Source organism: Lissotriton vulgaris, chromosome 1_1 (genome assembly GCF_964263255.1).
Source record: "Lissotriton vulgaris chromosome 1_1, aLisVul1.2, whole genome shotgun sequence".
NCBI classification, from domain to species: Eukaryota; Metazoa; Chordata; class Amphibia; order Caudata; family Salamandridae; genus Lissotriton; species Lissotriton vulgaris.
The window spans coordinates 1,402,649,276-1,402,671,301 of NC_141685.1; the positions used below are offsets into that span (position 1 = coordinate 1,402,649,276).

The window sequence follows — 22,026 nt, forward strand, 5'->3', positions numbered from 1 at the left end:
TTATGTAAAAAATTGCAGGGGACATAGGAGCATTTGTTAATCCTTTGTAATTTATGAATGGAGGAGACAGCCCGATTTCTACATCAATCCCTTATCGATTATTGAAATATATTTATAAAACTGATTGATTATTTAATGTTGTGTTTAACTAAGTAAAGTTTCAAATGTTACTTTAAACTGAATATAAACATAAAAAAACGACAACAAAATAAGTGCTTTACAGTTGCAAGTAATTGAAGAGGCATTCTTGATACGCCCTACGGCAGGCATTATAAGGCTTAAGACAGAGCTAGTAGTATGCTCATAGCAAGTGATTTAATAAAAGGGAAATGAGTCTTTAATTAAAGAAACAAAGTAGGCCTATATTCCACCAAACAATGATCTGCTGGCCATGCTGCCATATGTCTGCAGTACAGTCCTAGACCGAATGTCCCTCTGTGATAAGAATCCACAGCATACCCATATATACTCTCTTGCCATATCCCAGGATTTCTGAATGCCATAAGTTCGTTCGGGCAACCATTCATGTTGATAAGATCTATTTTACATTTGAAGGAGACAGAGAAAAGTTACAGTTCATTTCTTTTTTTTGTATTCCAGATTTTCTGTACATTTATGTAAAAACGACACCTGTGAACGAATACCCTCCAGTCTTCAATAGCACATCTTACACATTTAATGTTTCTGAACTTTCTCCACGTAAGTAATGATCACTCATAGATGTAAGTTAAATCTGTCATCTGAGGGCATCTCACAGCCTTGTGTATATTCATGGAAGCTGGCATTAGTTCCCTAATTATTAATACCACGTGATCTAAGGAACATTTCAATGATCGGTATGAAAAAATGCAGAAGATTTGGTAGAAAATTTAAGTTAACGATTCTCACCTCTTACTTATATTTAATTTCAATACAAACAGTATTGTAATAATAGAAGAAGGAAAAAAGCTGTAGCCAATGTTTCAGGGCCAAGAAAATAAGAAATATGACTGTCGTTTCTGGGTTTATATATTTCATGTCATAATATGATTTATGTCACATTCTACACCAGGCGCATGTGTAGTTCAATAGACTGACATGCATCTGTGGGGAAATGCTACTTGGTGATTGGTCACTAGACCATACAATGAGGAAAAAGGAAGTTTCTCAAAGTCCTGGATCAACAGCGTTTTTTTTTCATTTTTATTTTTTATTTTTTGTAAACCTTTATTGTGCATGAGTAGAAGAACAAATACGGGCCTACAACCGTCAGGCCGGCCACGATACTTTTGAAGCACAAGTACGGTCAATACATTTTCTCAGTGGCACCAGAATACAACTACACAATCAATTGACGTTACACTGAATAGAACCGTGTCACCGAGAAGCAGGAGCTTGGAAGGTTAATTTTTAAAGTTTTTCCCGATCTAATAAAAGCAATGAAGAATAGTATCCAAGGAGAACTGAGTCCGTGCAATAACTGAGCAACATGAGCAGGCAACATCAGCACGTGAAACAACAATGGGAGCTAACACCCCTCAAACAACATGACGGTTCAATTTATAAGCAACAAGATTGTCTGTCAGCATTTGCGCATCATGAACATCGCCACCCACTCCCTACTAACCCCTATCGCGGACCCAGGGCAGAATTAGGGTAAGAAAAGCGCAGATAAGGAGAAAAAAATAAGGCCCATAGAAACGAAATAAAATAAACTAAGTTGCACCCCCCACCCTACACCCATGCAGAGGCTACGGCCTACCCCCCCCCCCCGGCAGTGTGTCTGTCGCCCAATAAGAACCCGAAATTTAGAGAAAAGAAAAGGAAGAAAAGAAGAAGAAATTTTTAATACACGAGGAGGGCCAAATCTTAGGTCTCCCGGGCTTCCCCAACCATAGCATATACTCCCCCCTAAACATAATGACTAAGTCAAGGATCATCAAGCACAAAATGAATAGGGAAAGACATCTTATAAAACAACATCACGCGTCGAGGAGGCGTCCCATTCCGAGTCTCAAACCGTCCATCAGACACAGTTCGTATGAAGAAGGGCCATTCTAGCCCTGGCCGGATCTCAAGCGCCCTCCCAAACATGGCTCCGGTGAAAGACCCGCATCAGAGAGAACAAAGGGACAAGATGGCCGCACTTGGCAAGTAAAGGATCCCCCAAGACAAAATGGACACTGCCAGTCACACGCAGTCTTAGCAATCCAGAAAGGCGACTTTCCCAAGTCCATCCGAAGTTGTAGTACACAGGGAGATGAAGTCACAGCATGCGTGGCATAGGCAATCCAGAAAGACAGTAGCAGCATCAGCGGATCCATGTAGAAGGATAGCGATTCCGTAGCCGCGATGGAAAGCTTAGGCAGGATAGGAAACAATGTAGCATCGCCGGGATAGGCAGACGGCAGTCCACCAAAATTACCAGTGCCAGAAGTGTGTCCCGGTTCACCATCGCGCGGCAACAATGTAGCCCGCACAACGCAGAGAGGGGGCCGATCGTGGGAAAAAGGAGAGCAGCCAGGCGATACATCCCCTAATCCAAGTGCGGCTTCATCCAGTTTCATGCCCAGTGCTCGGGAGCACTCATGCCATTCCGCCCTCAGTTCGGTAATCGCGGTCATGATAGAGGCACAGGTGAAGGCAGGCGGGTAAGCCGCCGTGTCCGCAGTCCGAAGCGCAGCACCGCGTCCCCCACTCAGCTCGGGTCCATGCAGTGTGATATAATCAGGAGCCGAGGTAGAGCCCACCATTACCACAGAGGGGACGGCCGCCATGTTTATTCCAGCAAGGGATTTCGCCGATAGCGTAGGCGAATCCGACAATGAACAGACTGGATGCGATCTCCCGATATGTGGGCCCGTCACCATCGGGCAGTAATTAACGATAGTCCCACTTGTATAGTTGCGGGCAGGGGCGAGTATCAGGGCGAATCACAGCAGCCGGTCCCACACCAGTAAAGAAAGGAGCAGCACGGCTCACCTCAGCGGTACGCAGAAACGGAACAGCGGAGTAGACCCGCAATCGGTTGGTGTTCACTTCCCACGGAAGGGCTGGCGCAGGTGCATTCACAGCAGACAGCCCGGCAGGGAACGCCCGCCACAACTCTGCTCAAGCAGCCCTCGGAGCTACAGCCTTCTCCGGCGGTGCGCAGGGACACGGGTTCCGGTTCCAGGGCTCGGCAATGGTCGCCAGATCAGCATGCCCTAACATCGGCTAGCAGACGGGTAGAGACACCGGAGAAACACCCCCGGTATCACGCGTTGTCTTCTTCCTCCCGCAGTAACGCTGCACACGGATAATGGACAGGATAGTGCTGCAGGTAACAGAGGCTCGGGGAGCCGGGCAACTACACGTCCGTCTCCGCCGCCATCTTGGCTCCTCCCCATCAACAGCGGTTTTGAGCCAAAACATGGACTTGGATCAGCCATTATAGGAAGAACTATCAAAGTGATGTTTCCTTTGTCTTTACTATATCTCCCTCTGGGGCCTGGTGTTGGAATCTACAGAGCAGAATGATGCCAACCAGATGGGCGAGTCATTATCTGGTTCCTCTGCTCCTCTGAATGACAGGCCCCCCCTCCACAGTCTCTGGATCAACATCTCTTTCCTAGTCAATTGGGATGTAAACAGTAACCTTTGAAGGGATCTTTGCCTCCAGGCTGTGTACACTACCTCCAAGTGCACATGCCAACTCCACCAACAAAAGCAGATTGAAAGGGGCATCCTTGGAAGAATCATGCTGCTCCTTGGGATTTATATGTTCCAGCACGTAAGGAACTGAATCCAGGATTCTATTAAATTCTGCATGGCAATACCAGTCACAACAAATAGACGTCAATAGAACATGTGCACATTTTTATAACCAACATTTAATCCTATTCAATTTGCATATTCATGGAACCACATTCTCAATGGTACAAACAGTAAGGTGACAGTCGGTGGTCAAGAAAGTGGTGAGAATGTCCATCAGCTAGTTTGATGTAAGTGGGCTTGCCCGGTTGCGAAGCTCCAGAAGCTGCTCCTCTGATCCAGTAACTCAGTTTACAAACAACTGCAGGAGATTGCAGAGAAAAACAACGATCTGCACACGATGCTGGCAGGATTTCATCAGCGTGCAATACTCAGATGGTTGTAGTTGCTGCTATGGTCAATCGATTGCCCTGGTGCTACTGGATCTACTGGATCTGTCTGTGGCATTTGGCACCATAGATCATCAAATTGGATTCTAGACTCGTTGATCTTTGTGTCCAGGGTGTTGCTGTTGCTTGGTTTCAGAGTTCCTTAAATTTAAGAACTCAACAAGTGTCATTACTACCCTTATGGCCCATCACCTCAACAACTGAGTTGTGGTATCTTTCAAGGCTCTATTTTGTCCCCACTTCTTTTCAACATGTATTTCCGCTAGCTCACCTTATTCAGGCTTTCAGCAGCAAATTTCATATATACCGATGACTTGCAGATTGTGTTAAAAGTCACTAAAGATCACGACTTTTCCATCAACAACTTTCACAACTGCCTCTTGCAATAGATATTTTGATGTGCCATAATAGACTGAAATTGAATGGTAACAAAACAGAGATTCTACTTCCATTGGTCCATACTTCACTCTGAGCACAATCGCTAGGTAACCCTGTCACAATCTTGGTGTCAAAATTGATTTAAAATTGAAATGCGTGATCAAGTCAGTGCAGTCACATATTTGTGCTCCTTCCAATTCCAACCTCTTGGAGATATTTACAACCAAATGCCAGAGCATAGTGTTACTCCAAAATTGGTAACGCAGTTCTCCAACATTTTTAAAACTCAGGGATGTGCAGTATTTGCAAAAATACAACACATCCCTGTGTTTACCCTGGTGCTGGGGCTAATACAACTGCCTAGCACCAGCGCAGACACCCTTGCGCCATGTTGCCCGCGCTGCAGGTGTGATTGTTTATGTGCAGGAAGGCACACCTTCCTGCATATAAGTAATCAATAAAGGCAATTTGCTCTTTTTATGTGTGTTGTAGAATGCAGCACACATGGATGGAGCAATAAAGGAGAATAAATTAATAATTTCTCATTGTATCGCCAGTCTAAGACTGGGCATTACCTGGTCTTAGTTTTTGGTGCTGGCCCAGCCTTGTAAATATGGGGCAGCGTCAAAAAGCAATGGGTGTTGTGGCGGAAGACCCACTGCAACTCCCATTGCACACCCATTTCATGCTAAGTGAAGCATGAAAAAGGGCCTTATTTACAAGGCAGCGTTAAGCCACGTTATGTGGCTTAATTCCACTTTGCAAATTAGAAGGGGATATAGTCACCTGAAAATCGCTAAAAGTTATGATCTACTTGTAAATATGCCCCTCTGTCTTAACTTGTCTTTTTTAATTTTCACACAGCGCCATATGCATTAAAGCTGTACTGGCAAAAGCAGTTGCAATTTGCATACTGAATATTTGGGAACAAAAAAATATTTTGCGAACAGAGCTATGTAGTGTTAGGTCAGTTTGTTACATAACGATTCAGAAGGGTCTGTAGAACGACTTGGCTCCTGAAGATTCAAGAGGCAGTCACAAATTGCAACTCGCTCCCAGCAGGGGCTGGTGCCAATCCAACTTGGGAGGGCAGCCGGGGCAGCACAGGAAAAAAAAAAATACAAAGGTTCAAAGATTTACCTTCTGCTGCCAGCCTGCGTTCTTCTGCTCCCCTACACTCTTCTACACCCTAATCATGCAGCGCTTTGCAGATCCTACCCAATCCCAGCGCTTCTCCCAGCATGAGAGAAGCACTGGGATTGAGCGGAGAGGGCCAGTTTAACACTCTGTGGGGACTGGTTGCCTGTGCCCTGAGCGCTGATGTTATCTCCCAGGAAAAACCTGGAGATATCAAAGTACGCATTTAGGTTTGGACTGCCATGGACGGCTGGCCAAACCTACATGCGCACTTCAGTGCCTACTACTACCACTCCCCCTGTCGACGCAGAGACATGGCCCGTCCTGCCCCGGACTCGTGGTCGCCGACTAAAAGTGAAAAATAAAATGAGAATTAAATAATGTTATTGTCATTTTATTTTTCTTCTGTGTGCTGGCATCTCACCAGTGGGGCAGCGCTCCTCCACCATAGCAGAGGAGCCGACCCTGCTCCCTCGGATTTGCTGCAAGGGACAGTAGCTCGTCATACTTGTATTTACATTTCAAAACTTAAAACCTTTTTGTTTTAAAGCAGCCTGATTTCCTTAATGTAAGTAAGGCTTCTTTAAAAAAAAAAAAAAAAGTTTTGAAAAACAACATTGAGAGTTTGCAGTGGTCTTCTGGGCCACTTTACACTCCAATATCTAACCAGAAGGTGAGAGGAGGGTCCAAGGGAATTTAAAGACCTGCCAAGGTTATTGTCCCCGAAAACACAAGATGTACAATACATAGAAACCTAGGGGTCTAGTAAAAAAGTCTGTGAGATATTCTCAAATATACTAACTTTCAGGCCTGACTAGTGCCGGGCAGTGTGCCCTAGAAAGTCTAGTCTATAGCGGAGAACCCATGCATTAGACCACTCGAGACAGTAGGTGAAACCCAGGAGCCAGAGATGGATTCCCATCAATGTCTTGTAAGTGATCTTATAGTATTATCATGTGGTCATCCAAAGGTTGGGATGGGGTGTCTCCAGGTGATTAAGACTACCTTCAACCCACCTTATAGGACTGGGATCAACCCACGAATCGTTTGTGGACCATGCATGAGATCACTTAGTGGGAAAAGGTGCAGTGCAAAAAGAAATAATTGTGGTGAAAAAAAAGATAAAAAAGGATAGAGAACAAACAGCAAGATAATTTAATGGCTGTAAGCCTCTTCCTGTTTAAAAACAGGAACAGCGCAAAAGAGCAGTTTTACCAGATAGCTGCTTGTGGGCCGACATGTTTCTGCCAACAGGGGAAATTCCCTAGGCTTCTTCAGGGCCTCTGTTCTATTTATACTTAATTGCTACTGCTTGTAAGTGCTACCAAATAAACCATCTAGAACGTGAACAAAATAAATCATGAAAGGATATACATATCTATTCCTCCATGCCAAGTGGTATATTTTCTCACCCAGAATGGCAGGGGATAAAACCTCACCTCTCCTGGACCAATCTCAGGATATGGGAGGCCACGCTCTCTCCGTCGTTGCCTCGAACAGGAACCTGAGGTTGGGGGGGCCACTTTACACTCCCCCTGAAGCTGACACTACAATTTGTGAACCTGAAAAGATCATGGATGAGTTTCCAAGCCACCTGGGAGTTGGTAACTTCTTAAAATGTCCTGTCGAAAAGCATAGATACATAAAATACCAGTTCTTTACTTGGAAGGGAATGCCCAAATCCCAACCGTTCTAAATACCCAATCGGTAACCATTTCTCATCCCATTTTGAGATTCAGTTTCATAAAATTTGTACAGTACGTTTAGACAAACTCTTTGCCGGTCGCAAACCCTCCGATTTACCGAATCAGAGGGTTTGCAACTGGTAAAAAGCTTTGTACATCTGGCACATGATCATTACTTTGAAAGCTTTATCTTCCCAGACAGACTATTGCAACACATCTCACCTGAGTTACCAAAAGCGGCACCTCACATATTGCAGCTTTTACAGAATGCTGCACCTAGATTGGTTCTTGACTTGCCTAGACATGATCATGCATGTCTCACTTTAGCTTTACTGCACTGGCTGCCAATTCATCCATGGTTCCTTTTCAAATCATTGCGTCTGGCGCACAAATTGATTAAATATCAAAGTCATTGCTTGCTGTGAGAACTTTTAAATGGCACTGCCCTGCCCGTTCCTTGAGGTCAGAACAGTTAGAATGGTAGGCGGGCCCTTTTCAAGTGCATTAGCTGTTGAGTTGAGCCATATGCGTCTGTCATGCAAGTAGCCCAACCTTGTTAAAGTTTAGAAGTGTGTTAAAATCATGGCGTTTCCTTTTTAACAGGTCACACCGCCAATCGTTTAGTACTTGACCTTTACAAACTTACTACAGAACCAAGATGCCACCATGTGCACAGTTCCTCTTCAGTAGCGGCCATTGCAGGTAAGCGCGGCGGGCGGGATCCGACAGATGACAACAAGGGAAAAATAAATAAGCAAATAATTTTCCCCCGTTGTCATCTGTCGAATCCCCCCCACCTGGCACCACCGCGCCTACCTGCACGGACCTCTTCTGATCCTCATACAAAACACCAACATACAGATGCACAGCTCCTATCATCCAACCCGGGACCCTGATACTTTGACGCGGCTAACAGAGGTGTCTCTATATGGTCAACTGTGTTGGGGTTTTACATTGACACCTTAAAAACCACCAATTGTTTCCATATTGTGTATCAGTCCTCAACTAGCAGTTTATAGGCCAGTTTATAGGGCTCCTCTCCTACTCTCCCTTTTACTGTTGCTCACCTGTCCTTTTTCGTCCTCTTTCCCTTGATGGTTTTTGATGTGAGCATGATGTGAGTCTCTTTACATGAATGAATGCACTTGTGTAGATGTGTTTGTTTGATCAGCTCAAGGTAACAGTTTTACTCCGATAAGAGATACAACATACACATGCATGTACGTATGTCTTTCAGTAGACAAAATGTGGCTTTTGGGCAATAGAGTGTGGTGAATAATGGAACTCGGAACTAGGGTGGGAGAGATGAGGATGAGGTAACGATCGAGCTCCTGCATCATAGTAAGGGAGAAATTGATCCAATGCCTCTACTGCCACAGAGGCTGAAAGAGGTGGAAGGGCCTACCAATAGTCATTGAGATGCTTTTTGAGTGCTGAATGATGTCATAACAGGTCTCAAATCCCATGTAGATGTGATCAAAGTATGTTAAGGGTCAATGTCAATGCCAGTGGGCGGACGACCCATAAGTGGTCATTGAGATGTTCCTTTAAAGTGAATGATGTCACCAATAGGTCTCAGAACCCATGAAGACTTCATCAAACAAAGGAACGGATACCAACTGGATAAAGAGAAAAGTATTTAACCCTAATCTGGTTGGATCATTTAAGAGGTAGTTCTTTGTATCCTCTCTCTAACACAGACCAGTCTGCTGCAGTACTGTAGATGCCATTTTGTAGGAACTTCTTTATCAAAATCAAAGCCTCCAAAGAGTCTCATTTTAGCGTGTAGAATTCAACTTACTGGGGCCATTCCGAAAGGAAAAACCACCATTATTGTGCAATTTGTGAAGTAGATTTAAATATTGAAACCATACGTGTAAGCACTAATTGTAGCAATTTAGAGAAGATCGGTGAAATATAAAAGTAATTTTGCAGAGAGGTCATGTGTTTGTATTCACCTAAGCAGAAGCGAGTATTCAGGGAGCTCTATGTGTGGGAAGACATCAAATCACTTGAGAGTTCAATAGCAAATGAGATGTCTTTAACCCCTTCCATGCTGATGACGAACCCCAGCCGTCATGCACTACGGTGCTCGTGTGCTGATGACGGCTGGGGTTCGTCATGGCCCGCCCCTGTTCTTTTGTTTACCGCACAGCGGCGGAAACGGGCCAGTAGGGAAGGGGTTAAATGTGGATGTCTGCGAGGATTGTGGGCTTGTGTACACATCTGATGGAGCTTATTACCATGAAGAGATCATGTCTTGGCAGAAAAACAAGGCCTGTAGAGAGTGCTCAGAGTCGATAGCAAGTGGCACAATAGAGCTTGCCCACATAAAGAGATTTGCTTTGTTGTATTTAAAATTGCTGTGTTATTTCCTATTTCATGGTCTTTTGAACCGTTGATGGATATGGATGTTTTCTCTGTTAGCACGCTCCAAGGTCGGACAGGTGTATGCGACGGACAAGGATTACCCTTTCATTGGAATCACATACTCAATCGAGTTTGGAGGCAGTACCCTGGGCTCAAGTGACATCTTTTGGATAGACCCAAGCACCGGGAACCTGCAGCTCATTACATTTGCAGACTATGAAACCACCCCAAAGTATGTCCTCCTGGTCCAAGCGGCTGACCCCGATTCCAAAGTGGCAACGGCAACGGTGAGTAGAACAAAGTCTGTTTTCATTTTCAAAGCAAAAAGTAGAGAAGCTAGATGTGTTCTATTATGTGTGGTAATTTATATGAAAAACAAAAAGTCATAGAAACAACCTCTGTGGGGCCTTGTTTAATGATATCCCTGACCCACCTTCTCATTCTCCCACAAACCTATCCTCTTGCTCACTTTCTCACTCAGTTAAGGGACCACTTACTTACATAGTTACATACACACAACCTCTGACTTACTCATTCACCTACACCTTTACACACTATCTTACTCAATGAGAGGTCAACTCATTTACCTACCCACTCACTTACTGCCTCAATCACTGAATTGGGCATGCACTTGCAATGTCACTTCATAATGTACTCATGTATGTGCTTACTGCAGCCAGTCAATCAGTCATACTCAGTAATACATGCACTCATTCACCTACCCAAACTCATCCCATGTTTACTCTCTTACTCACCACCAGACTCACTTATAAATCAGTTTGCTCATTCATGCATTGATCCATTAACTCCTAGCATACTCACTCTCTAAACCATGAGGTTAGAGAATATAAAAGGTTTGTTCTTGCCAATGTCCCTTTATGTTAACCATAACAATAAGCCGACAATGGTTTTCACTAAACAGCAGCTCTAGGGACTGATTTAGAGTTTGGAGGATGGGTTACACTGTCACAAACGAGACGTATCAGAAGTTGCATTTGATATCATGCAATTTCAATATGGCAGATGGGATATCCGTCTCATTTGGAATAAAGTAACCCATCTGCTGAACCCTAGTCATATCCTTTATCTTCTACTACAAGTGATAGAAGTATTGCCTTCTTCCAGTCTTACTTTACTTAGGGTGAACTAGATGCTTCCCCTCCCACTTAAACACCATAAGACATTGAGACCATAAAGCTGATGGCACATGGAGGAGGGAGCAAAAGAGAAAAAAAGTTCAATCTGAAGCAACATTTACTTCCTCATTAAAACTATCTGTGATGTAACAATCCTGCTCCATCATAGGCACACTTGAAGATTCACATCAAAGACACCTCTGGGTAGATGTCACTCAGATGCACTTGCAGTGGTAGTCCCCCCTCTCTTCTTTCAGCCATATTTGCTTCCTTTGTGATATCTGTATCTTTCTTCCCTCTGCCTCTTGAAGCAAGGAGATGTGGATACCCCTATTGCGCAGAAAAAAATGAATTTTGTATGTTTTTTTAGTAGTGGAGGTTCCCTGAAAATTCCAGCTCAAGAATGTATATGTTGTCATCCCCAGTGTTAAGTAATGGCATCAGGTAGAGACACTAACAAATCCAAGAGGCCTCAGATGTGGACAAGATGTATGCTATAGAGAACTAGAACCCTCTCTTGGCTGTACTCGCCCCTCCCCCACCCATATGCCCAGGACCCAAACTTTCCCTGGGCAAGTAAGAACAAACTCAAACTAGAACATTACATTGTAAATGAGGCATACACTGCACTGGAACCAGCAAAAGGCACACCTGTGTGAGAAGCTGAGTGTGCCTGAAACTTGGCAACTGGTCAGCAATATACCAAGTCGTCTCTCTGCCGGCCTGGCCTCGTGACCCTGACCTGCAGTCGCTAAAGAACCCCCTGCACTCCCCTATGCCTAAAGCACAGTCTCAGTTACGTAGATGCAGAAGGTCAAGCATACCGCAGGTTAGACGCACCCCACCACTATGGATGGGGGTAAAGCATTCAAGAAGTAACCAGTTAAATCATCTTATCAGAGGTTTGGTGCATTACTACAGGGAGGTCTGTTAACATGCTGCTATTGAAGTCCTGGGGCCCAACAAATCTGACCTCTGGAAGAATGTCAACATGGCCTCACGTTGGTGGCACAGGGCTTGTGTTAATGAGGGTGGGGTCGGGTGGTGAGGTTTTCTGCGATTCCATCGTAGGAGTTGATTTGCAGGCAACAAGGATGATAATTGAGAGTCCCTGGCCTCCCCATGTGGGCCATACTCCTCAAAGGTTTCAACCCAGTCCCGTGTTACTCAGGAGTGTTGAAGAAATATGTCTGTTGGTCTGTCATGATTTTGAGCATAGTGGGGAATAACAATTAATTTTTTAGGCACTTCTCTAGAAGCCTGCATTTAAACTCCATGAAGCTAGCCCTACAGTGTTGGACCGCTAAAGTGTAGTCCGTAAGGATCAAGACGTTGCCGGTGTTACCTGGATGTGCTATTCTTGGTGTGATTTCTGCAGGGGGAGGTTTGGCTGGGACTCGGTGCACCCTTTCAATCGTGAACCAGGAAGAGATGGACTGTGGAGCAACAGTCTGTGCTAGCAAGCACTCTCAATATATTGAGTGGGTTTGTCCTCTTCTAGGTAATCTGGCAATCACACTATACAGATATTGTTTCTCCTAGCTCTTCCGTCCATATTTTCTTCTTGTTCTACCAGGAATCGACTGTGACATTAGATCCTACAGCTGCTTATGGAAGTCCGCAGTCGGATACTGCAGGTCTTTGAGTGTGGTTTTCTGTGTATGGAGCCTCTCAAATAGTTTACAGTGACCCCTCTAAGGAGACGAAGATTGACTGCGAGTACTCCATTACATAGTGTCCATTATGGCTGCTAAGATTTGGTCAAGTGTGGCAGGTGGTGGACCTGAGGACTCTTGTGCAGAAGTAGCACTCAGTCCAGGTTGAGGTGTTTGTAGCATCTACATGTTGACTAGCTCTGCAGAGGCTCCTGGCCTCATGTGAGCTTTTCTGTGGCCCATTAGTGAGCACTGTCTGGCCTGCCTTACCCACACTTTGGAGTGTGTGTGAAGCAGCAGTGTAGGAAGCAGGCAACTCATGGCAGTAGAGCTCTGCCCAGAATCCAGTGGCGGCATTCACAATACACACTCGACCAAGCACCCAGAAGGCAGAGGACGCTACATTTCTTGGGGGCCTACCCCGAGTTGCTACTGCTAGGGAGTGTCTTTAGGTTTGTAATTAAAAAAGGCCCTGCTGCAGGCCTTGGAAAATGGAAGACCCCACCATGACTTCACTGCATTTATTCTGTGCTTCTGAAGAGGGCTGCAGAGGCAACAGCTATGACATTGTCAAAATGATATAATATAGTAAAGAGATTTATAAAGCACATAGATACCCAAATGAGTGCTGGCTTCAAGGCTATCTGCACAGGCCTATTGAAACATCCAAGATCTTAATTTAGGCAACCAACCTGAGATAGGAGAAAGACCTGCCTCCAATTCTCACGCGATAAATCTTTGGGATCTTAGCCAACTGACCAGTAAAAGATCGGAGACTTCTAAAAGGAGCATACTCTTTCATCCTTTCCCTGAGATAACTTACCCTGATGGGCTGCAGTGCTTTATGAGCAAGGACAAGTGATTTAAAGACAATCTTTTTTTTTTATTGGAAGCCAATGAAGAGCTTTCAAGTGAGAGGAAATATAAGACCTTGGCGGGAGATTCAAAGCGGACAACCTGCAGTTTATTAAGAAGATTAACTGGAAGACCCAAGTATACAGCATTTTCCATAGTCCAATCAGGGTGTTATCATAACCTGAATGACCATTTTCTAGCAGGAAAGTAGAGCAAGGGAGGGAACTTTTTGAGAATGTGTAGCAACCAAGGGTGGGCGGAGCTGGTGTAGTGTCTCTACGTAGAGCTCCACGGAGTTCGAAAAAATTCCACTCCCTCCCCCCTACCAAATTATTTAAAAATTAATGAAGCCGGCACCTACCTGAATGGCTGCCTCTTACCCTGCCTGTCCGCTCTCCTTCCTGCTCCTTGCATCCTGATTTTTAAATAAATTGGGAGGGTGGAGGGGCTGGCTAACTCTGCTCCTCCACGGAGTCAGAGTTTTGCCTACCTCCGAATTCGCAACAGAGGGTGGAGTAGGCAAATCTCTGCAAACTCCACTGGTGGAGCGGAGTTACCCGCCTGGGGTTAGTAGCAACCCAAAATAGGTTCCTACCACTGATTAAATTTGGGATTGAAAAGACTAAGCTCTATCAAATTTGATGCCTAAATTCGTATTTGCATCCTGTTGAGGGCCAGTGGGTGGGGCATCATTTGGCCAGATTGTCTGCCATAACACTGGTGAGATAGAGCCAAAGAATAATATCTCTGTCTTTTCGGCATTGCATTTTAATTGAACAGTCATCTAATGAAACACAGATGGAAGGCATTCCTTAACACCCTCCAAAACAATCTCTTCTCCCTTTCCGTAGGTAAACAGCAGCTGAGTGTCATCAGCATGAGAAATCACTTTGGCTCCTAAATTCTCAGCTATCCAGGCTAGGGGTGTTAGGTAGACATTAAATAGAGCGGGTCTGAGAGCTGAACCATGGGGCACACCAACCGACACCTCATGCACTTCTAAAGAGAAACAAGGTATCCTGACTTTTCTCTTCCTGAATGGATAAAAGCCACTTTAAAGCTATGCTACTGACCTAAATTGATTAGAATCATGCTAACAACTTTGAATGAGGGACTGTATCTAAGGCCACAGATAGGTCTAGCATAACCAAGACCGCCTTCCCCCCATTATCTAAGGTGCCTTTAATATGCTCAGTGGCCTCTGTCAGCGCCGTACTGAAATTAGGTCTGAACCCAGACTGGCTTGAGTGTAGGAGAACATTAGTTTCAAGATATTGGGAGAGTTGATGGTTTACCCGTGTTACCTAAACTTTTAAAAGAGCGTGGCAGTAAGGAAATTGGTCTATAATTTTCCAAAACACTTGGGTCAGCTGAAGTATTTTTTGAGCAAATGGATTTTAGCTTGCTTCTATTGTACCGGATCCACTTCTGAGGTTAAAGAAGTGTTGAGCACTTTATTAGCCAACAGATTAATATTAGGTGCCCCTTTTGCAATTAAACTGGGCAGGCAGGGGTCAGAACTGGACACTGATTTGATTCTTTTAGTTGCTACTAAAGAATCCTCTAAAGAAATAAAGGGGAAATTAAGCAAAGTTGCCATCCAGTGGCCGTCTTACTACTACATGCAACCTCAAGAGAGATATCAATAGTCAGGGGGCACCCCACTCTCTATGCTTCTGTGTGTGGAGCCCGCCCCCACTCTGGTATTCAGAAGCCTAGGTTGCACTGAAGGAAGGTCACACTCTCCGCTTCTCTGTGGGCCCACAGCAGTCTCCAGCAATTCGCAGAGCCGGTGGTACCACTGCTAGCCCACCACAAAAGCAGTGCTCTGGCAATGTTCTCTCCTCTGGAGACCGTGACAGGAAGCGATCCAGGCCTGGTAAAGCATGCTCTACCCATTGAGGCTGCCCCCACAATTGCGGTGTGGCTAGGGAAGCCACGTCGGGGAACGGCTCATCAGTGACGGTGTCGCAGGTGCAACAGAATCATATCCGCACAAACTTCCTGGAGGCTTTGAATTTGAATTTTGAATTTGAATGCAGATTTGTAAAGCGCATAGCTACCCTGGGGCGTCCCAGCGCTGACAATCAACCTGAAGCTTTCAGACGGGGGAAGAAATAGAGAGGAGTTATGGGAAGAGCCACATTTTTAGTTGCCTACGAAAGGCTAGTAAGTTGTGTTCTCTTCGAATGGAGAGTGGGAGTGAGTTCCACAGCTTTGGAGCATTGTATGAAAACAGTCGCCCACCAGAGCGGGCCTTTCTTATTCTGGGGACGCTGGCCAGGGAGAGGGAGCCTGATCTGAGTTGTCTGTTCGAATGGTGAGGCCTGACGAGAGATCTCAGAATAGGCGGGCCTCTGCCTTGTAGTATTTTGTGTGAGATACAGAGGGTCTTAAAGGTGATCCTCTCCCTGATCGGGAGCCAGTGTAGGGATCTGAGGGCTGGTTTGGCAGAGCATCTAGATTTGGTCCCGGTTAGGAGTCTGGCGGCGGCGTTTTGGGCGCATTGCAGTCTGTTGATGACCGATGCGGGTGCCCCTAAGTAAAGGGCATTTCCGTAGTCCAGTCTGGAATTACCTAGCACCTGAAGAAGCAGTTTCCTGGATTGAAAGGGGATTAAGTGGAGGATTTTTCGCGCTTTCTTAATAAGGCCGAAGCACGTGCCGGCGGTTTTTCTGGCCTGGACTTTGAAATTGAGGTCTTGGTCCAACCAGATACCTAGGCTTTTGACTTCGGACTTAGGGGTGGGGGGTGATCCCATACAGGGTGGCCAGGAGAGGGATGGGGGAGTCTGCGAGGGTTTCCTAGCAGAAGGATCTCGGATTTCTCTCTGTTTAGTTTAAGGCGTGATTCGCACATCCATTGAAAGATGTTCTGGAGGCATGCTGACAAGTTGTCCAGGCTTTTGGTCGACTGGTTTATGGAGACTACCAGCTGAGTATCATTGGCGTACATAACTGTTTTTATGCCGAATGGGGTTACAATGTCGTCAAGGGGAGACATGTATACGTTAAAAAGGGTGGGGCTCAGGGAGGAGCCCTGGGGGACCCCACACTGAGGAGGAAGAGCACTTGAGCTAACTGTGCCGTCAGCCACCTGGAAGGTTCTGCCTTCTAAGAATGATTTGATCCAGGACAGAGCGATTCCTGCCATGCTGAGATGGTGGATAAGGATGGCGTGGTCCACCGTGTCGAAGGCGGCACTCAGATCTAGGAGGATCACTGCCACTGATCCTCCCGTGTCGATGATGGTTCTTGCCTCTTTGACCACGGCTAGAAGTGCGGTGTCTGTTCCCTGTCCTGGTCTGAACCCTGTCTGGGAGTGGCGCAAGAGGTTGTTGGATTCCAAGAAGAGGGATAGTTGATGGTTGACGATTTTCTCGGCCACTTTGCTGATGACCGGGAGGAGAGAAATTGGTCTCAAGTTAGACAAGTCAGTGGGATCGAGATGGGGTTTTTTGAGAAGTGCCCGGACTGTGGCTTTTTTCCAGTTGATTGGCACAATGCCAAGTGAAAAGGACGCATTAATAAGGTTGGTGAAGGGGGGGCTACAGTGGAGGCGACCAATTTTAGTTTGCTCATAGGAGCTGGGTCTGAGGGGGCCCCACTCTTCACTGACTGTAGGGTGGTCAGGAAAAGTTCTGTGGTCACCTGGGAAAATGCTTCAAGGCATGGGGCTACTGAGCCAGAAAAAGGGGTCGAGGGGAGGTGGGAAGTGGTGGGGGTGGGGAGCGATTTAAGAATGTTGTTAATTTTTGTTGAGAAGAGCTCAGCTAGCTGGTTGCATCTCGTGCCCGAAGGGTCAGGTCTGGGTGGTGGTTCTGGGGTTTTTGTAAGAAGGCGAACGACGCGATAGGTTTCTTTGGCAGAGTTAGGTAGCAGCAGCTAGTATTTTCCCCTCGAAGAAGGTTGCCTGGGTGTTTTTTATACAAGATTTGTAGTGCTTCAGGGCAGACCTATATTCGATTTTGCTTTCGATAGCCCAGTCCTTTCTCCAGAGGCGCTCAAGCTTTTTGCACTTTGTTCTGAGTTTGCGTAGTTCCTGGGTGAACCATGGGGATTTAAAAGTTCCCTTTTTACTGGGGAGGGGTTTGACGGGAAGGATGGCGTCGAGGGATTGTTCAATCCAGGAGCGGAGTTGGCCGTCTGCTCTGAAGGGGTCTGGGTCAAGCACAGGTGTAGTGGAGGCCAGTGCTTGGGTCCAAGAAGCCGTATCCAATTTTTGCCACGGAAGAGATGGTGCTTGGGGAGGAGATCTCTCCGGCGCTTCGCATGAAAGTTGAAGCTTAAAGGGGATTAAATAGTGGTCTGACCAAGGGATAGGAGGGGGTTATTCATTACTAGGCTCGGGAGGTTGGTGAATATGGGGTCCAACAGGTGGCCCTTAGAATGGGTGGGCTGATTGCTTTTCAAATAAATGTTAAGGCAAGCTAGGTCTTCCTTAAGGTCATCAGCTGTTTTGTTAGTTGGATCGTCGAAGTGGAGATTTAAATCTCCTAGGACCGTAAAGTTGGGAGACCGACAAGCAAGAGAGGAGATGGTTTCCTTTAAGGATTTGCAGAAAGGGCCTGGCTGTCCTGGGGGACTATAGACGAGAATCCCCGAGAGGGTTGTAGAAGGGGATAAGTGAATAGAGAACTGGACATTTTCACAGTCCTGAATTGGGCCGTCCTTGAAGTGGCAGGACAGGTTGTTTTGGTAAATGATCACAATTCCGCCCCCTATCCCGAAGGGTCTGTCCTGGTGCTTGATTAGGTACCCGGGGGGGAGTGATTGGACTATGTCAGGGTCTAAATTGGAGTTGATCCATGTTTCGGTGAGAAAGAGGATCTCAATCTCGGAATCTTGCAAAAGCATATTGATTTCTGATTGGTGTTTCGGGAGGGATCTGCAATTGAGTAGAACCATCTTGATCCAGCGTGGTTTCAGGGGGAGTCGCGGTGTGAGCCTGAATGGACAGCTTGGGCAGCAGGATTGTCCTTCCTCTAAGGATATAGTGCTGCAGCAGGGAGAGGAAGAAGAGTCCCTGAGTTTGAGGAGGGTATCTTGGGTATACCTCCGTGGGGGAGGTGTACGAGATACAGGGGTCCTGGGCTCAGAGCTCGGTCTGGCGCGGACGGGCGCAGACGGGCTTGCCTTAGGCACACCTTCGGCGCGCAGACGGCGTGCTCGCTGCACTCGTCCGGTGCGTGTCTGGAAGATGCACTTTTTTTATATATGTGAAGGAAGATAGCAAGGGGGGGCGTGGCCTCAAAAAGGGGCGTGGCCTGCGGGTTCGCCAGTGATGGCGGCAGGGTGTTTTGTTTAGTTTGTGATCCTGTGGCAGCGCTAAAATCCGCTGCAAGGGCAAGGCAGGAGCGTGCTAGGGCCCCGAAACGAAGTCTGGGAAGGAGATCAGGTAGGTTTAAAATACACCACACAAAATTGTGACACTCAAATTTTAAAAGGATAATGATCGTGCTCCTGGCTTCCGCCTCAGGAGATTAGTCTCTAAATGGCGCTTGCAGTCAGTGTCATTTAAATAGTGTCGGCGGGGGGCGTGGCCTCGAAAAGGGGCGCGGCCTGCGGGTTCGCCAGTGATGACGGCAGGGTGTTTTGTTTAGTTTGTGATCCCGTGGCAGAGCTAAAATCCGCTGCACGGGCAAGGCAGGAGCGTGCTAGGGCCCCGAAACGAAGTCTGGGAAGGAGATCAGATAGGTTTAAAATACACCACACAAAATTGTGACACTCAAATTTTAAAAGGATAATGATCGTGCTCCCGGCTTCCGCCTCAGGAGATTAGTTTCTAAATGGCGCTTGCAGTCAGCGTCATTTAAATAGTGTCGGCGGGGGGGGGGCGTGGCCTCGAAAAGGGGCGTGGCCTGCGGGTTCGCCGGTGATGGCGGCAGGGTGTTTTGTTTAGTTTGTGATCCCGTGGCAGCGCTAAAATCCGCTGCACGGGCAAGGCTGGAGCGTGCTAGGGCCCCGAAACGAAGTCTGGGAAGGAGATCAGGTAGGTTTAAAATACACCACACAAAATTGTGACACTCAAATTTTAAAAGGTTAATGATCGTGCTCCCGCCTTCCGCCTCAGGAGATTAGTCTCTAAATGGCGCTTGCAGCGTCATTTAAATAGTATCGGCGGGGAGCGTGGTCTTGAAAAGGAGCATGGCCTGCGGGTTCGCCGGTAATGGCGGCAGGGTGTTTTGTTTAGTTTGTGATCCCGTGGCAGCGCTAAAATCCGCTGCACGGGCAAGGCAGGAGCCTGCTAGGGCCCCGAAACAAAGTCTGGGAAGGAGATCAGGTAGGTTTAAAATACACCGCACAAAATTGTGACACTCAAATTTTAAAAGGATAATGATCGTGCTCCCGGCTTCCACCTCAGGAGATTAGTCTCTGGCAATATTTGCGTACTGGCCTCTAGGAGCAAAGGCAGAAACTGTTCCACCACTGCCTATTTGGAACCAGGCCGGCAGCTGAGTTTCTCAAGGTGTGGCCGTCATGATCCGACGCTAGGCCACGCCCTTACCCTCCTAGCTATCTTCTTGATGTTCCTTCATCTCCCCAGTCATTCACTGCCCCTTCTATCATACACTGCGCCTCCAGTGGTATTCACCACTCCTTCTAGCACTGCCTACAGCTGATCTAATTTCCCTCCTTCTTTTTATCAAGCTGAATTATTCTCTGTACTCAAGACCATGGACCACTCTTGTGCACATGCTCACCTGTGCAGCTGTGGTGTCAGTAAATAACCTACCTCTCATATACAGCACATTCTTGCCTATTCCCTCAATTCACCCACGCTGTTCACTAGCGTGTAGCATAATGTTTCAGTACTGATGTTCTACCTCTACTCAAACTTTACAGCTGATGCTGACTCTTCTTTGCACCATATCTATTGCCTTGTCTTACAACTACCATTCTTTTCTGAGACTACAGAACATCCTGTGCTTAAGCATCTTGCTTAATAATCACAACCTACTTTTCCACAATCTGTATGGCTTCCGAGCACTCCGTACACAAAAACAGACTTTTCCCCACCACAACTGGCCATTCTTTCGCCTGATTATAGTTGATTTTTCAGCAAACGCTGATAATGTAAACCTGCCAGACCTACTTGTGACAGTTTTCTGATGCTCCTCAAATTCATCACCTACTGCTCTAAGTGTTTATATTCCACAAGGGTCATTCCTTGGTCTTCTTGTTTTCTCTCTATGCACTTCCTCCCTTGGTGGTCCTAAATTGTCATTTGGTATCTTGTACCACGTCAATGCAGGTGCTGCTAACATCTTTCCGTCTTCTATCTTCCTCCCTCCTTTGCTATTCTTGGCTGAATGGCCCTTTAGTTACATAAGCTGAACTCCTCAAAATAAGAAATCTTATATTTAACTTAGTTCTTCATCTGAGCCCATCTTTTTCCTGTCCGACATAGTAACACCCTTGTCACGAACCAGGAACTCGGCATGATATTTAATCCTACCAAACATCGTACCTCTTTCATTTCTTGCTTGGCTACTGCAGCGAAACAATAGTTACAGAATATATGAAGCACGGGAAACAACACTTACAACGCAACTTTTACAACGCACTACCTTTACAACAAAACATTTACAACGCAACATCCATTACAACGCATGCCATTACAACGCAACCATTACAACGCATGTCACTACAACGCATACCACTACAACACATGTCATTACAATGCAGTCATTACAACGCATACCATTACAACGCATACCTACACTATCCAACACTTACCCTACTGTTGCACCCCCTGGAGTTAGAATAGTAATTTTTACCCCTACACTATCCAATACTTACCCTTCTGTTGCACCCCCTGGAGTTGGAATAGTAATTGTTACCCTACACTATCCAACACTTACCCTACTGTTGCACCCCCCTGGAGTTAGAATAGTAATTTTTACCCCTACACTATCCAATACTTACCATACATGCAATGTAATGGTATGTGTTGTAATGGTATGCGTTGTAAATGTAGTATGCGTTGTAGTGGAATGCGTTGTAAAGGTAGTTTCAAAGAATTTGTTGTAATGGCATGCGTTGTAATGGAATGCGTTGTAATGGATGTTGCGGTGTAAAAAATGTGTTGTAAAGGTATGCATTGTAAAAGTATGCGTTGTAATGACATACATCCATGAAGCACTTGTTAGCAGCTTGCTCGTCAGACGGATTTTAATAATTGCTTTAGTCTTAAGCAAATTGCATTAATGTAACAGCCTATGATTAGGCCGTTGTTAAAACAAAGTCTCCCCTTTTTACTAAGTCATTATTTTTGCTACTAACACCATCTTCAATCTACCCAGAAAAACATGCACCTCCTTGTATTGTCACCAGCACACAGACAGCTAAAGCTGATTTCTCGGCAACATCCGTCAATTGCCTCACTAACTCTTTTCTGCTAAATCCTGTGTAGAAACTCCTGCTCAATACAGGCCTGATACAGAGGTTGTCGGAAGGTTTGCTCTGTCTCAAACGTAACAGATATCTCACCTGCATTAGTGCATTACTTTTAATAAGGTGGACAGTATACATTTTTGTGACAGAGTGACCCATCCACCAAGTCCTCCATCAGGCCCTAAGTTACTTCTCAACAGCCTGCGAGCATGCACAACTCTCTCGCTGCTTTGAACCACCCTGCAGGCTCCACTCTACCTCCACTCGAGCTTTACAATGCCCACTTAACAGAA

At 45.9% G+C, this 22,026-nt stretch overlaps 1 protein-coding gene across 1 annotated transcript in view; it reads left to right on the plus strand.

Moving 5' to 3' along the window:
• CDHR3 (cadherin related family member 3) overlaps positions 1 to 22,026 on the plus strand; it is a 225,264-nt gene that overhangs the window by 169,811 nt on the left and 33,427 nt on the right. Inside the window, exons 11-12 of the mRNA XM_086929671.1 lie at positions 601 to 699; positions 9,749 to 9,978. Coding sequence (XP_086785797.1) covers positions 601 to 699; positions 9,749 to 9,978 — 329 coding nt within the window. The remainder of the gene's footprint in view (positions 1 to 600; positions 700 to 9,748; positions 9,979 to 22,026) is intronic.